At 39.8% G+C, this 16,556-nt stretch overlaps 1 protein-coding gene across 1 annotated transcript in view; it reads left to right on the top strand.

Annotated features, from left to right (window-relative positions):
* Positions 1-15,481, top strand: part of LOC108926185 (cadherin-11-like) — a 37,898-nt gene extending 22,417 nt beyond the window's left edge. The window contains exons 2-12 of the mRNA XM_018738748.2: positions 1,420-1,727; positions 3,229-3,523; positions 3,928-4,047; positions 5,196-5,363; positions 8,227-8,414; positions 10,510-10,763; positions 10,885-11,021; positions 11,758-11,879; positions 12,046-12,163; positions 13,070-13,321; positions 13,910-15,481. Of these exons, the coding sequence (XP_018594264.1) occupies positions 1,473-1,727; positions 3,229-3,523; positions 3,928-4,047; positions 5,196-5,363; positions 8,227-8,414; positions 10,510-10,763; positions 10,885-11,021; positions 11,758-11,879; positions 12,046-12,163; positions 13,070-13,321; positions 13,910-14,406 (2,406 nt within the window). The 5' untranslated portion in view covers positions 1,420-1,472 and the 3' untranslated portion in view covers positions 14,407-15,481. The remainder of the gene's footprint in view (positions 1-1,419; positions 1,728-3,228; positions 3,524-3,927; positions 4,048-5,195; positions 5,364-8,226; positions 8,415-10,509; positions 10,764-10,884; positions 11,022-11,757; positions 11,880-12,045; positions 12,164-13,069; positions 13,322-13,909) is intronic.
* Positions 15,482-16,556: the final 1,075 nt, after the last annotated feature.

Here is a 16,556-nt window from a genome sequence, read left to right as displayed (position 1 = left end):
GCAACCAACCATCAAATTAAGCCATGGGCTAGACTTTCATTCCGTAACATCAATATTGCTGTGTATGTGGGCACCCGAAGCTTCAGAAATCTCTAGTCCTTGGAACAGACATGAAGAGCGGATGCAGAAGAAGAGGTCGGTTAAAGGCCGAAACAGATGACACAAAATCCAATGAATAGAGGAAAAACAGAAGTCCTTAGCTGTGATGCCAAGGAGCTGCGGTGTGTGAATGTTTTCTGTCTACTGAAGCCCTTAAAGTCTGGATGCGATAAAAGTAATCAGCTCCCTAACCAACTGAGCCTTTTTGTTCAGCACTAGAGATAGAGTGGCTTAAAGAATCCATTGAATATGTCATAGTCTCGATTTGTGGATGGCCATACGCATTCGCTGACACGCACACTAAGGGTCATTGACAGTCACCAGTTCATCAGAAACACAAATTCTCGATATGTGAGAAGAAACCCACGAAATCACGGGAAGAACTTGCAAACTCCACACAGAGACTGAGCAGGTGCCGAACCTACTTTTATTTTCACAGCTCAGGCCCTGTAAGGTACACGTGTTCCCAGCTTTGCCACTCAACACATAAAATCTTTTCAATAATTGGTGATGAAATATGACATCAGATGACGCGTATATTTGCTTTGTACTTCATGTAGGCGTGTGACATGAAATCTGGGATCTAAAATCCTTCTTGAATAAACTTTGAGGAAGCGCAGTAATTATACAGCCCAGAAAATATGCCAGCAGAGCCAATGGATTTTTAACAGTAGTCAGTTGGAGCTGAAAGTAATTAGTAATTTTCTTGGCAAGAAAATCCCTTGCTGTCACACTGTCCATCATTGATCAGCCATGCAAAAATTCAGAAAGCCATCAAGAGAGCAGCATTAATACCTCATTTTTGAGTCATGTGATTAGAGATATTTACTCCAATACATGTTACAGGTGCTACAGGGTAAGGTTCTCACCATTTTGTGTTGTGTGATTGATATGTATTCAAATTGTTTTGTGGTAAGACTGGAAAAGATACAGAACACTGATGAAAATTATCTGAAAGTTTTGGTAGCTTTATTTATTTATTACTTTTTCAGGATTTCCTTAAAAATTAAGACATTTTTGTGCAAATACAGATGTTGCTGTTCACTGTTGAATTTGCATTTTTATTATTTAACAGAAAAGGAAGTCATTGTCCCGCTAATAATGTTTAACTGCATTTAACTGAATGCAAAAAATTCATTTAATTCACAGGGAGCACTTTGTATTTAGAAGAGAAATGCATTGAAATATTGTAAGATTACTTTGAATTATATTGCTTTATGTGTCCGTTAAGATGATTGTGATGTCCTTCGAATTTACCACAAAAAACAGATTGTTTTAGAATATCAGGATGTTTAATTAAGCAGGTCCTTGTATTTCTAGCTCTCGGGAAAGCTCAAGCGGAGAGCAGTGGTGGCGGCGGTGACGGTGGCAGCATGTGGGAAGGACTGGGCCTCCAGGTGGTGCTGATATGGCTGGGGATAGGGCTTTGTAGTCACGCCCTCACTGCCCTGGAACATGCCCAAGGCAACGTCCACAACCATGCCCACAGGTGGCAGCTCTCATTGCACAGACACAGGGAGAGAGGAAAAGTGGGCCAGGTTCTTCACCGCTCCAAGAGAGGCTGGGTTTGGAATCAATTCTTCGTCATCGAGGAGTACACTGGACCGGAACCTGTGCTCGTGGGCCGGGTAAACACAGTTTCTACTTTATTTTTGGTACTTTTTCGTTCTATGATGCTTGGCAAAAATCTGTGGGCTTCTCACTAGAATACTTAAAATTCTTGGAATACGCCGCATTCGGTGCACAGGTACAGATTAAAAGCTGTAAAATGTGTAGTCTTTGCAGCATTGATGCTGAAAAAATCTTTATGACTCGAAAAAAAAAGATTAAAAGTCACTAGGTACCATACAGAAATATTTAGTGTTAAATGGTCTTGCTGTTTCATTACATTTTAAAGGTTCAGAGGCAATTCTGGTCCTCAACCAGTAAACAGTTAAACAGTGCAAACAGTTTGAGTCCTGGGAATATGCTGAGTTTTCTACAGTTTTTATAAAAATGCTTAATGGTTTTAGCAGATCTCCTACTGGTAGCTAACTGCTCAGTGCTGACTTGTATTTGCTTTCTCACTCATAAGCATGGTGGCATTTTGGAGGAGTGGTTGAACAGTGAATGTTAAATTTAGGTTAAAAAAAAAATATGTTGTGAAAATAATGTAATTATTTTATCTAATTTATTTTAAATAATTGAAGTTAAAACTTTGTATCAGTTCACTAAACAACTATTAGTTTCAGAAATCCATCCTTGTGTTATGGTATGTAGGCTAACTACTCTTACACACTTGGCCAAGTAACGTTGTGGTTTACACCAAAATTTCCTGTGTAAATGTGTATGACTGAACTGTTTAAAACTGAAGAAATGACAATTCCAATGAATTCTGGAATATTTCAACACCCTTCTGGAAGTTATAAGAAAGTGCTGCATGATCAAACCTTTTGACCTTAAGCCCTCGCTCTATGTATATGGACAGATTCGCATTTTCTCGATGTACTGTCTATACTGTCGTGACCCTGAGCTTCAAAAAAAAAAGAAAAAAGAAATCACCCAATTTCTTTAACTTTCATCTTTTTGTTTGTATTCCATAAATGTAGGCCTTGTAAATTTCCATCGTCCTTAGATTTCAATGTAAAATCCATGATTAAATTTGGTTTTCCTGTTTGTTGCGAGACATTACACATCACAAAAGTAGCAGCAGTCGCCAGTTCATCTGTTGCTTCTTTCTACTGGCAGGTGCTCCTAGATGTTGTCTTTTATTTTCTTATTTTAACACATACATTTAATCTGTTGCTAGTGGCAACATTTAGTACTTAAAGCAGCCATTTCCACAGTGCCGAATAGAGTTGCAATCATATCTATAGTGTGTGGATACATTTTGATGCTAAGTCAATTCCACTCTTATGGTTTTTGACTGAGATTATTTGGTCTAAACAGTTATTGGACTGAGTTAAGCCTTCAGCACTGGACAAAGATATCCTGAAAGTAAACCACATTCAGAACCAGTTTGATTATTAAATATGTCTGTGTGATTTCACAGAAATTAGAAAAGTACTAGAAAGCAATTCTCTTAATGCAGCCTGTACTGTATTGTCAAAGTTTTGCATGTGGGTTATACTGACTGCAAAATATTTGTAGTTGCACTCAGATGTCGACTCAGGTGACGGAAACATCAAGTACATTCTTTCGGGGGAAGGTGCTGGAACCATTTTTGTTATCGACGACAAGACGGGCAACATCCACGCCACTAAGACATTGGACCGGGAGGAGCAGGCCCAGTACACGTTGATTGCGCAGGCGGTTGCTCGCGACACTGGCCGACCTCTGGAGCCACCCTCGCAGTTTGTTGTCAAGGTGCAGGACATCAATGACAACCCGCCCGAGTTCCTGCACGGCCCCTATCATGGCCGCGTGCCCGAGATGTCCAATGTTGGTGAGTGCACCACTATTACTCACTCTATACAAAAGAGTATGAGGTCCAAATACATAAATTGCACTGAAGTATAACAGAGTGTGAATTTTCCTGAAGATTGTTTCCTAACATAATTTATGTACTGCGTTCACACAGTTGCAAGCACTAAATGTTCACATCTATCTATCTATCTATCTATCTAATCTACTTTAAATCTGGGAAATCTGCTTAAAATCAAGGAGCAGTTATCAATGGAGAAAAGTACATTCCCTCAGCCAGGACAGCTCTTTTCTCTTATAGCATGTTGCTCAGAGTGTCAGTGTGTTATAATGTGGATGCAGTGGGTCTGTGTATAACCAGGTGTTTTCTTTTTTGGTGTGCCACATATCATGCGTTTTCCATTTTGGCACTAATGTGGACTCCAGGCACTTCGGTGATGCAGGTGACAGCCACTGATGCAGATGATCCAACATATGGGAACAGTGCTATGCTGGTGTACAGCATTCTCCAGGGCCAGCCTTACTTTTCAGTGGAACCACAGACAGGTATATAAAACAACCTTCGGTTCTTTGCATTTGTTAATTTAGCTGACACTTTTCTCCAAAGCAATTTACAATTGTTTACCCATTTATACTGCTGGGTAGTTTCACTGGAGCTATTTTTTTAGGGTAAGTACATTGCTCAAGGGTACTAGAGCTGGAGGCTGGAATTGAGCCTGCAACCTTCTTGGTCCAAAGGCAGCAGCGCTAACTATTACGCTACCAGCTGCCTTAGTGTTCCAAAATAATCATCATTTATCCAATAGTCATTTAGCTGTCACTTTTTTTTCCAAAGCAATTTACGTTAAGCTACCTGGAACTATTTACCCATTTACCATTACAACTGGGTAATCTTAATCATGAGATGGTTTAATGTGATTTTCCTCATAACACGATTATAGCGTTCAACATTGTCAGATTATTGCATCAGAAACATGACTCCTTAAGTGGTTAAGGTTATAGTGATATAACAATTAACTGCACAAAAGTAATGCTGCCTTTTTAAATATTATTTTAAATAATGCATTATGTATTCTGAATACTTTATCCTGTTTGTTATATGTGCCTTTGGTATGCACATGTACCATTCTAATGTTGTTTGTTATTGGATTTGACCAGATGACTGTAGCAGAATTCCACATGAGCAAGAAACATTCTCTGTGCCAAAGCTGAGACTGCCAAATGGGGAAACCACAGATAGAAAAAAAAAAAAAAAAACAATAAAAAATGAAAAAAAAAAAAAAACACATACTTTGCATTCCCCTGGAACCCACCCAATATTCACGTCTGATTTATGCTGGGATTACCATCCTTTCAAGTACAAGCTCTGCTAAATATCACTGGTGATGTGCCATCCTTGCAATGTTCTCTTGTGTAACAAGGAGTGCCAGTTTGCTAACAGGAAAAGTGACTAGGGTTGGATGACAGCCCTTATGAGAATAGAATTATAATTAAGCAAATGAACAGACAAAGGCTCTGTGTGAACAATTATTTTCCTTTGAAACAAAGTGAATGCTTTGGCTCTCATGTGCTACCTAAAGGTATAAAAAATATACTCCATGGTCAATTAGACCCAACTGCTATACAGGTCTGCTAGGAATTATGATCTTTCTGTTTATGTGACTTAGATATATGTCATGCATATAATTCCATAGGAATCATCAGGACAGCCCTGCCCAACATGGACAGAGAGGCACGACAGGAGTATGACGTGGTCATTCAGGCCAAGGACATGGGGGGCCACATGGGAGGACTGTCAGGGACAACAGAGGTGAAAATTATCCTGACGGACGTAAATGACAACCCGCCAAAGTTCCTCCAGAGTGAGTACAAAGGAGCATTGGTCAGATCGTAAGCAGTGTGTTTGTGGGCACTTATATTGTATACCTACTAGGAACTGTGCCAGTCTTTTTTCTCTTCAGACACAGCTTTTTTCTTTTATTTTAAGAAAAAACAAAATTTATTCAGTTAGGTACTGCATTTTTGCTGGAGCAATTTAGGACACATACCTTGCTGAACAGTACTACATCTGAAGGTGGGAACTAAACCTACGGGTTCAAAGGGAGCAACTCCAACCACTACACTACCAACTGCCCTATTGAATGTTCACCTAATTTTTTAAAATTCTCATGAGTTTATAGAGTAGTGGTTTTCCAGCCTTGTCTTTAGGGTCCCTTGTTTATACCAGTTTGCTTCAGCTGAATTGTAATGAATTATACTTTGAACTGTCGATTGAATTCTGGGCCGGATTTTGATTTATTTTAAGATTTCTGCTAAAAAAAGAGCTAGTACAACTGTCATATTTTGACATTTAACATAAAGGAATGGTGCCAAATTAAATTCCTAGTTTAAGAATCTAAATTACTGAATGATTAATTGCAGAGAACACCTGAGAAATTTTAAGCTTAATTAGGCTAATCACTTCAATTGTTTGTTTATAAATGAACAAATTCAACTTAAGGTTATAGATTTTAAGAAATGACACAAACATGCCTGTAATATCTTATGCTGGATGTTACCTGTTACTTTCTATTTACCATGTGAAACCTGATAAATAAACAAGGTGGAACACTAACCAACATCATAATTCTTTATGTAGCTGACGCCTTTGTCTGAGTTAAATTACAATGTTGCATACATTTACCCATTTATATAGCTGGGTCATCTTAGTGCAGTAATTTATGATACCTGAATACCTTGATCAGGGGGATTGCAACAGGTACAGGAAACCTACGATTAAATTTAATCATTTAGTAGATGCTTTATAACTCCTGATATACAGCTCAGAGAAACCAAGATGGAACTTTGCCAAAAGATGAGAAGCTTTACATGCAGACAATTGTTGAAGCGGAGACAGTTTAACCAGTATCACCATTGTCTTGCCTACAGAAGTAGTTGCCTAGAGAAATGACAGGAAATACAAGATGGTTGTGACAGATGCTGTGATGCAAATTTATGGAGTAATTCTTAGATCAGGATCTGAAAGAGATGTGTTTTTAGACCCTTTGTGAATGTTTTAGTGTTTTTCCCCAGCTCTGGGGGGAACTGGGAGATCATCCCACCAAATCAAAGCCCAAACCAAGGACCTGAAGACTTTTGGTTTTGATGTTTGACCTCTGGGGGTGCAGTGGCGCAGTGGGTTGGACCGCAGTCCTGCTTTCCGGTGGGTCTGGGGTTCGAGTCCCGCTTGGGGTGCCTTGCGACGGGCTGGCGTCCCGTCCTGGGTGTGTCCCCTCCCCCTCCCCCTCCGGCCTTATGCCCTATGTTGCCGGGTAGGCTCTGGTTCCCTGTGACCCCGTATGGGGCAAGCGGTTCTGAAAATGTGTGTGTGTGTGTGTGTGTGTGTGTGTGTGTGTGTGTGTGTGTGTGTGTGTGTGTGTGTGTGTGTGTGTGTGTGTGTGTGTGTGTGTGTGTGTGTGTGTGTGTGTGTGTGTTTGACCTCTCATAAGTCAGACCATCAAGTGGCCACAAGTAAAGGAGCACAGCACTCATGCTAGGGTGTATCAAGTGAACAGGTCCTTAAGTGAGCAGGTATCAGGGGAGAGACCTCCTTGATGATCTTGTGGGCCATAACCAGTCTTGAACTTGAAATGAGTGGCTACAGGAAGCCAGGGAAATGACAAGAGGAGGGGAGAGCACCAAGTCTTGGACAGGAAGCTCCACAGAGTGTGTTATGAGATAAGGGCAGATCCTCCAGATGTTATGCAAAATATATTTGCAAGACTGGGTTGTGGCTTCAGTGTGATGGCTACAGACTGAAGGACAAGACCCTTAACCACTATGCTACCCACATTCCACCTGAAGTTCACAGGCATTTACCAGATAAACAATGTGGGACTACTGCTGTTCAGGCTGGGTGCTGAGGCCTAAGTGGACACCTTTGCTGACATTTCCAACAAAACCTTATATTTTGAGAATGCCTTTTTCATGACAAGGCCATTTGCGATTTGTTTGCTGTTAGAGAAAACGTCGAAACACTGCATGTCACACATAAAATAACATCAGAGAAAAAATACCTACAAAATATGAGCTCAGTGAGCGTTTGCCTGCCCTTGCGAATGTGACTGAACTGCATAATTTTTCAGATGCTACATCATATATGCATAATATATACCATCTCACTTTTTTGACCACGTTTGGCAGCACACAAACAAAGAAACGTTTCTTTCCTTTTGCTGAGGTGAGAATGCTGATATTAGGTCTGTGTTCCTGGGAGGTTTTCTCTCTTGCTCATAGAGTCAGCAGAAAGAATGTGGATTTCAGTATACAGAGCAGGGGGGAACTTTCCCAGACAGAGCGGATTATGCACCGTTTTTTGCCTCCACTGTTTGTACTTGATTAAATCAGTGCAAAGTTTTGGTTCTGGGGTAGAACTATGAATTCCCAAAAATGTCTTGGGAATTTAATGTGACTATAGGAGAGAAATCATGTGTGTTTATAAATTTATAAGAAAAATTTGAGGAAATTTGGTCTGGGATTTTACTTTTCATTTTAATTCTTGGTGCAACAGGGATTTCTGGTATTCAAAGCTACTATAGAAAAAAAAAAATCAGTTTTACAAAGTCTAGAAGTTGTCTGTGTGTGAGGGGAAGTGTATTTTATCATCCATTTTTATTCTAAGGGTTTTAGATGCAAACCTGTGCATGAGTTGGGTTTCTCATGTGGGTGGCTGGCTTGTTCTGGCAGGTGTGTATGTCATGTCTGTGTCGGAGGACAAAGCTCCAGGGGAGGAAGTGGGCAAGCTGAAGGCCAGGGACCCAGACATTGGGGAGAACGGCCTCATCACCTACCGCCTGACTGAGGGCGATGGGATGGGAATCTTCGAGATCGTCACAGACTTGGAGAGACAAGAGGGCATCGTAAGGCTGAAGAAGGTGAGAAAAGAGGAGGGATGGATTGTTTTACACCTGCCTCTGAATAGATTGAAGGCAAGACCAACCTGTTGATTTTTTTTGGTGCACATCTAAAAGTAGAAATATGGAGTTTAAAAAGAATTATTATTAATTTTTTTAATCCACAGCACTCAAGACTTAGATGTCAAGATAGATAGGTTGTTATTAATAATTCTCGAATTCGCTGAAATGTGTGCCAGGTGACATTCATTTTCATCTGGAGGCATTCTAGGGGTCATTGTTGCCCAACATCTGTGTGCTGCACACAGGTCTGTGGTACTTTTTACAACAAAGAAATTCAACAATTACCTGAAGTGTTATAAATGTGGAATAATGGAGCCTGCATACAGAGGGAACTTTAAGAAATGAATTTCAAGCAAGAAATGATACAGTGCTGAGCACAGGGCCAGAGATCAATGCACAAGAGCTTTTTCAAAGGGCTGGGGCTTAACATGTCATTGGAGGATATGCGGCTGCCTCTGCTGATCCCTGACTCGCGGAAAAGAGGCAAACAGGCATAGTCAAGCTGGCAAACCGTTGTTGTGACAGTAGTTATGCTCAGCACCATGCCGATGGCATCCTTAGACCCCTCTCAGCACATAATCATCCCATGTGCCTGAAAGCGAGGTGAAAATTAAAGTTGAAATTACTGACAGATTTGCTAGGGTTTTAATCAAGTATTCAGTCTCATCCATAGGCAGGTGTCGTGGCTGGATTCTTAAGCAGTACCCCAACATTATTGGCAATGCTATCTGTGGCTGATGACTGGTTCTAGCTATGAAATTATTAAATGGAAAAACACATGACAAATACAAGAATGAAGTACTGCAGAAAGAACATATGGAGAAAGAAATAATAATAATAATATGATCATGCAAATATTGGATTATGTAATGGTTATGTTATGGATTGTGTAAATTGTTTTCACCTTTGCATTAAAGTAATTACATTTAGGGGAGAAAGAGCTTTCTTTTCTCGGCAGTCAGTTACATTGTTCAAATAATAATAATAATAATATTAATAACATTTATTAAGTGCTTAATGTGTTAGTGTAAAAATAGTAAATGAATAAATAAGACTTGTTGTACTCTGACCTCAAACTCTGGTACTGTCTCACAATATGCAGACAAGTACGGTGACAGTATGACCATTTAACCATGAAACTTTATATAATGCATTTGTTAGTTTACAGAGGAGGCCACATGTTTATTTCATGCTTTCATTCTTTGGCAACAGGACCAACTGGCTTTTTAAATTGGTAATGTGTGTTGGAAGCATAGCTGGAACTGATTACTAATTATGAAGCAAATAAACAGTATATAGTATGCCCTGCAGGTTCTTATTCATTTATGATTTTCTGTGTTAAAGATAGGGGGTGTGGTGGCGCAGTGGGTTGGACCACAGTCTTGCTCTCCGGTGGGTCTGGGGTTCGAGTCCCGCTTGGGGTGCCTTGTGACGGACTGGCATCCCGTCCTGGGTGTGTCCCCTCCCCCTCTGGCCTTACGCACTGTGTTACCGGGTAGGCTCCGGTTCCCCGCAACCCCGTATGGGACAAGTGGTTCTGAAAGTGTGTGTGTTAAAGGTGAAAATCTGCAGGCATCATTAAGGCAGTTTGGAAATTGTATTAATCTACAAATGTATTTTTGCTTTCTAAGTAATTATTAGAATTACAGACACAGACACCCACACACCATCTGAAACTGCTTGTCCCGAGCAGGGTCGCGGGGAGCCAGAGCCTAACCTGGTAACACAGGGCATAAGGCTAGAGGGGGAGGGGACATCAGTCCATTGCAAGGCACCCCAAGCAGGACTCAAACCCTAGACCCACCCGAGAGCAGACCTTGTCAAACCCACCGTGCCACCGCACCCCCATCAGAATTACAATTTAATTAAAAACATATTTATATAAATGATAGTATACATGGTACCTCAGTTAAAGCTCATGGGTACAAGGTTTGTAGACTAAATCTTAATATTTCTTTCTTCTTTCCTGTAACGTCTCTTTCAGATATTAAAAATATGTAATGGGAATTAAGGAACTTTGCATTGATGACATGTGACTTTCTTTTGATTGCAGTCCTTAGATTTTGAGGCAAAGCGGGCATACACCTTGCGTGTGGAGGCATTCAATGAGTACGTGGACCCACGCTTCATTACTTTGGGACCTTTCAAGGACTCGGCCACCATAAAGGTCATGGTGGAGGACGTAGATGAGCCACCTGCTTTCACGTCACCCATGTACAGCTTTGAGGTGGAAGAGAATGCCCCCCCGGGCATCGTGGTAGGACGAGTTCATGCCAAAGACACGGACATCGCCAATAACCCAACTAGGTGCAAACTCCAAATCAAGATTTTTGCTTTTGCTTAAATACAGCAAAAAATTATAGTCATCATTGCTGTCTCACTGTCTATAATTGTTATGACAACCTAGTCCCTGGTGTTATTACTATAGATACATGATTCGGCGGTACACAGATTTGGAGGAATTCTTCAGCATTGACCCAGAGGATGGCATTATCAGAACCACACGGCCACTAGACCGAGAGTCCCTGCCCTGGCACAACATCTCTGTCAGTGCTGTGGAAATTGGTGGGTCTGTAGTATGGGTAGGGAAGTTGTTAGTGGCCATCTGTATTGTGTGACTACAGGCAGGCTACCGTGCTGAGACTGAATTTTAAGTGAGAATGAAAACTTTGAGAGTTTGAAGGAACTGAACCTTACATTGCCACTTGGAATCCATTAATATTTCTTGTCACAGGTACAGACAAGTTTTCTTTCATTCTGTTCTGTATATCATTAATCTACCATTCAATGCTTGAAGTCTGATTAGCAAAAGTACTGAATTAATTTAAGGTGACATATTTTTTGTCTGGGAACAAAGAACAAGCATTCTGATACCCTCACAATTATAAATCCCAGCATCATTTCATAGGAATCATGCATTTCTCCAAAGCAACTAATAGTGTTAAGATCACAATTAGCCTATTTACACAGCTGGGTAATTTTAATGGCGCAATTCAGGGTAAGTACCTTGCTCAAGGGTAGTACAGCCATAGGTGGGGACTAAACAGGTGACTTTGGGGTCCAATAGTAGCAGCTCTAACCACTACACTACCTGCCTTCCCCTGTAGAGGTGCCTTTATCATGGAACAGATTAACTGAATTAGGTGACAGATGGGTGTATATTAAACATTTTTATGTGATCTAATATCCTCCCATGAAACTAAAATGTTACAAGTTTCTGAATGAGTTGATATGACATTGCACTAAATGGTGTAATCCCAAAAAGACTTGGGTGAAAATAGTCTATTGCTGTTCTCTTTAGGGGGCCATCACCAAGACGCTAAAGTCCGGGTCAACATAAGAGTCAAGGACATTAATGACAATGCTCCTGAACTGACATCACAAAATGAAGTTCTTATGTGTGAGAGTGTTACACCTGGAAAAGTAAGTCTGATATTGCATTAAAAAGGTAGGAAGGTAGAAATTAATGGAGGAAAAAACTGCCTAAACAAGGCTTTAGTTCAATGCAATGCCTTCAGTTTATATGAACTTCTACAAGCAAAATGTTACAGGAAGACACTCATTTTTTGTGTCCCAAACATTTTGTTAGGTTGTTGATACACTGAGTGCAGTAGACAAAGACGAAATGGGCCCCCAGCAGCAATTCCACTTCAGCATCGCCCCAGGGGCCATTGGCAACCAGAATTTCTCCCTCAAGGATAACCAAGGTGGGTTTGTGACTGCAGTCTAACAACAAGGTACAATTCAGTAGCAAGAACATGTTCATTTTGTTTGACCAGTGAAACATTTTCTGCCAAGCAAAACTGTTACAGTAATCCTGGCACAATTTTTAATTTTCTTAAAATTTTTTTCTGATTACCTCAAACTAAACAGCTGTTTCTGTCAGTCTGTTCAAAAATATACATGTAAGTCTTCCTTTATTGGTCTGTTGTTTTGTTTAGAAAGTCTCAGTCTACAAATGCAGTGGAGTGCAGGAAGAGTTGTCTTTCAGTGCGTATAAAGCAAAATAATTTATATTTTGTATGGTACATGTTCAGAAAGTTCGCTTGTTAAAGAAAACTAAACTAATTTTAATAATGTGTTCACTGGGTTATAAAGGTAAAATTCTAATTTAAGCTGATACTACAGTGTGATGCTCAGAACCTTGTTTACTCAATCAAGAAATAATGTAATATGGGCATTTCAGGACACTTTCTATAAGGCGGAGTAAAAGTTGAAGAAACAAGCTTTTAACCACAGGCATTTAATTGAGCTTTCTCATCTCTGTCCCTACAATGACCATGTACTGGGACATGAATCAACTTACTTTTATTATTTAAAACCCTTGTCATCTTCCACACACACACACACACACACATACACGCACATACACATACACACACATAGTGTCCGAAACCTCTTCTCCCAAACGGGGTTGCAGTGAACTGAAGGGGTTAGAGGACACACCCCAGACGGGACGCCAGTCCGTCACAAGGCACCCCAAGCAGGATTCAAACCCCATACCCGCCAGAGAGCAGGCCCCAGCCAAACCTGCTGTGCCACCATACCTCCCTTGCTATGAATGTTAGAGGATAAAGTCAGTTTTCTGATGTTTTCACTCCTTTTTCTTATAGACGGTACCGCCAGCATTTATGTGACACGGAAGGGCTTCAGTAGAATCACCCAAGATGTCTACCTCCTGCCTATCGTGATTAGTGACAATGGGAGCCCCCCTTTGAGCAGCACTAACACCCTGTTGGTGCGTGTGTGTGGCTGTGACAGCAGGGATGCCGTCCTCTCCTGTAACGTGGAGCCCTACATTTTGCCGGCTGGGCTCAGCACAGGTGCCCTCATTGCCATCCTCGCCTGCATTGTCATCCTCCTGGGTGAGTCCCCTTTGTGATGCTTTGAAGTCGCTGTAGATTGAACAGTCTGATAAGTAACACAGTTGTTGCAGCTATACTGAACTTGGTTGTAACCTACAACAGAAGAAAACAGCAAAATAAAAACAGTAAATAAAATTATCTCTATTATTAAACAATGATAAAGATAAATGGTGAGCAGGAAAGGAAGGGAAAATAGCTAGTAAATGTGTTATGTAAATACAATTTTCAACATGTGGGTCTTAAGCCTGGATTTAATGGTGTCCAGGGTAGCTGTGATATTCTGGACTTCTTTTAAACTAAATTTTCTCAGTGTTTAAGGAATTGGCATATTTGGATAAAAATGTGTGAACATTTTGTGGCTTAGGGGCACATCAATTAATTTTCTTTTTTAAAGTAATTATTTTTTGTCTTCTGATAAATCACTTTTCAACTTTTTTTTTTCATTTTAATTTCTTACAGGCCAGTTATACATCTGCTCATAGTTATCTAAGTATCTAATTACTCTTACCACCTGAGAACATGTTGATACTTATTGAATTATAATTAGATGTTAATTTCAGAAAGCACTGACTGTCCTTGCTGTTGCAGCCATTGTCGTGCTCTTTGTGGCTCTGCGCAGACAGAAGAAAGAGCCCCTTATTGTATTTAAGGAAGAGGATGTCAGAGAAAACATCATTACCTATGATGATGAGGGAGGTGGTGAGGAGGATACGGAGGCCTTTGACATTGCCACGCTGAAGAACCCTGACAGGGCAAGTGGGATCCTACCGAGGAAGGACATCAAACCAGACATGCAGCAACCTCTTCAACAGAGGCTGCAGCCAGGGGCCACCAGCGCTGATGTAGACCGTTTCATTGCAAGCCGTGTCCTGGAGGCGGACAACGACCCGGCAGCACCCCCATATGACTCCATCCAGGTGTACGGTTACGAGGGTCGTGGGTCAGTTGCTGGCTCCCTTAGTTCCCTGGAAACAGTCACCACTGACTCGGACCTGAACTACCACTACCTCCAAAGTTGGGGACCGCGGTTCAAAAAGCTGGCTGATCTCTACGGCACCAAAGACTCTGTCAACGACAGCTCATAACGCCTAGAAGATTCCTGTCAGTATCTGGCCAACAACAATTAGTGTATGAAGTTTACTATAAGTTTGCCGTATGTTAATTTATTTATAGTAAACTTTTTTTGGTTTTAAGTATGCTTATAGTATACTAAATCCTTATAACGGGGTTGATTTTATACACAGTTGTAGTGATGAGGACAGCAAACAGTGCAATGGGACATCTGAAAGTTACCATAAAAAGCTGTGTACACCACAAAGTTTTGCCTTGTTGGTTACTGCAACACCGTTCGCATAGAAATTTCTAGAAAACTGTTCTGGAATCACAGAGAGTCTATGAGTTGTTGATACTGTGAAGGAGCTCACAATTTGTAACAGATTGCCTTACATTAGAAGTAAAATCTTGAGAGAAGTACATGAAACAACAATCAATAGTTTCTGTGTCCATCTTACAAAACTATCCTTTTTGACAAAGTATTAATTTTTTTAAATCAAGAGAAAGTGAATATGAAATTTAAGAAAAATAGTATGGTCTTCACTTTGTCAAACGAAGTCAAAAAACACAGGACATGAGCTCAAAAATCGCCTTAAAAAAAGACATTTGGTACACAGTGAGTTTTTGTAACTTGAAGGTATCCTGAAGCAAGCTAAATTCCTTATGTATGTACAGTACAATGTGCATATTTGTCGTTTGGGGAGTAAATTTATGGATTAATGTAGAAGTTATATTTTATTACTTCATGGTTATTGTTCATTTGGGTTTTATGGTAGCACTATTTTACCTTATGTACCTAGTACCTACTAGGAAACTACTTCATAACAACTGGTTCATATGTTCCTTACTAAGAAATTTTACCTAATTTATGCAACGATTAATGATGTTCAGCTATAAAACTTTGGAAAGTGAAAATGGAAAATGGCCTTTACTTGCAGTATAGAGCTGTAATAATTAGGGTACAAGATCATCATTTCATGGTAATTTATGAAATAAGGAAACACTTAAATTAAACCAGTACCTGAGTAAAATGTAACACCATAAAACGGCATGAAGCCAGGTTTGTGGTATGTTGTCAGTATGGCAAGAAAACAACAATATATCCAGTCAAAGCAAAAGATCTAATTTCAATGTCAATTTTATGGTACCTATTTGTACAATTTAGAAATGTCTTATTTTACTATATACAGATACCAGTATTTCTGTGTGTAAAGCATTACTACATCCTCTTATATTTTAGAAACATTGTACTGTTGCTTTATTACATGCTTCAGTCAAAGAAGCAAAAAAAAACCTTTTAAATAAAACCTTTTTATAAAATGATTGATGGCATTAATATATTATTCTATTACATCTATAGATTACATAAGTATGTTATTTATTTAAGAAATTAAGAAATGAATGATTAATGGATTGATTTTCTTTGTCAGAACAGAGAATAAGAGTCAGGAAGGGTACACAATGCACAGAAACACTAACACACTTCCCATCTCCTTCCCAATGCAACCAAACTTTTTTTTTTGCTTTTCAAGGTGTTCTTTCCGGTGCAAGGTTAACACATACAATATATTTTAAAAATGACCATAAAAATGGACAAAAATAAAGAGGACAAAGAAACTGCTGAATGACATAGTAAACATTCAGAAAGAAGCAAAAGGACACTTTTTTTTTTTTTTTTTTTTTTTTTTTTACATTTCCAGTTATTGAATGGCATTTTATTTATACCACATGCGGGACTCCCACTCCCTGAAGGATCCAGTTATGTAGGTCCCACTGTATCTGTACTCTGTGTAGTCATAATTAGGATATGTCCTATTTACAATGTTTAAATCCTCTGCCCTTAAATAATTGAGGACAGACAGAAAGGTACAGGGTACTGCTTCTGTACCCTTGAGAACTGTGCAGTGTTTAACTTTGCCTTTTTTAAATGTGTAGCATACCAGTCAATGCTGACAAATGTAAAGCAATAATTATAATTTTAAGGGTTGTCTTTTTATATCTGTTGGTCTTAGAGTACATCATAGTATCAGTAGTGTGTCTGTGTAACACAAGCAAAGAAGGTGAATTTTACAAAGCTGGGCAAGGGGAAGATACAGGCCTGGAAGAGGGCCCAAAACTGAATGTTTTATGGTGTTTCTTGCTGCTTTTTTGCACTTCAATGTGTCATGTCATCAATGATCTT

This window comes from Scleropages formosus, chromosome 7 (genome assembly GCF_900964775.1).
Source record: "Scleropages formosus chromosome 7, fSclFor1.1, whole genome shotgun sequence".
Lineage (NCBI taxonomy): Eukaryota > Metazoa > Chordata > Actinopteri > Osteoglossiformes > Osteoglossidae > Scleropages > Scleropages formosus.
The sequence above is the reverse complement of the archived record's forward strand: the minus strand, read 5'-3'. Positions and strand labels throughout refer to the sequence as shown.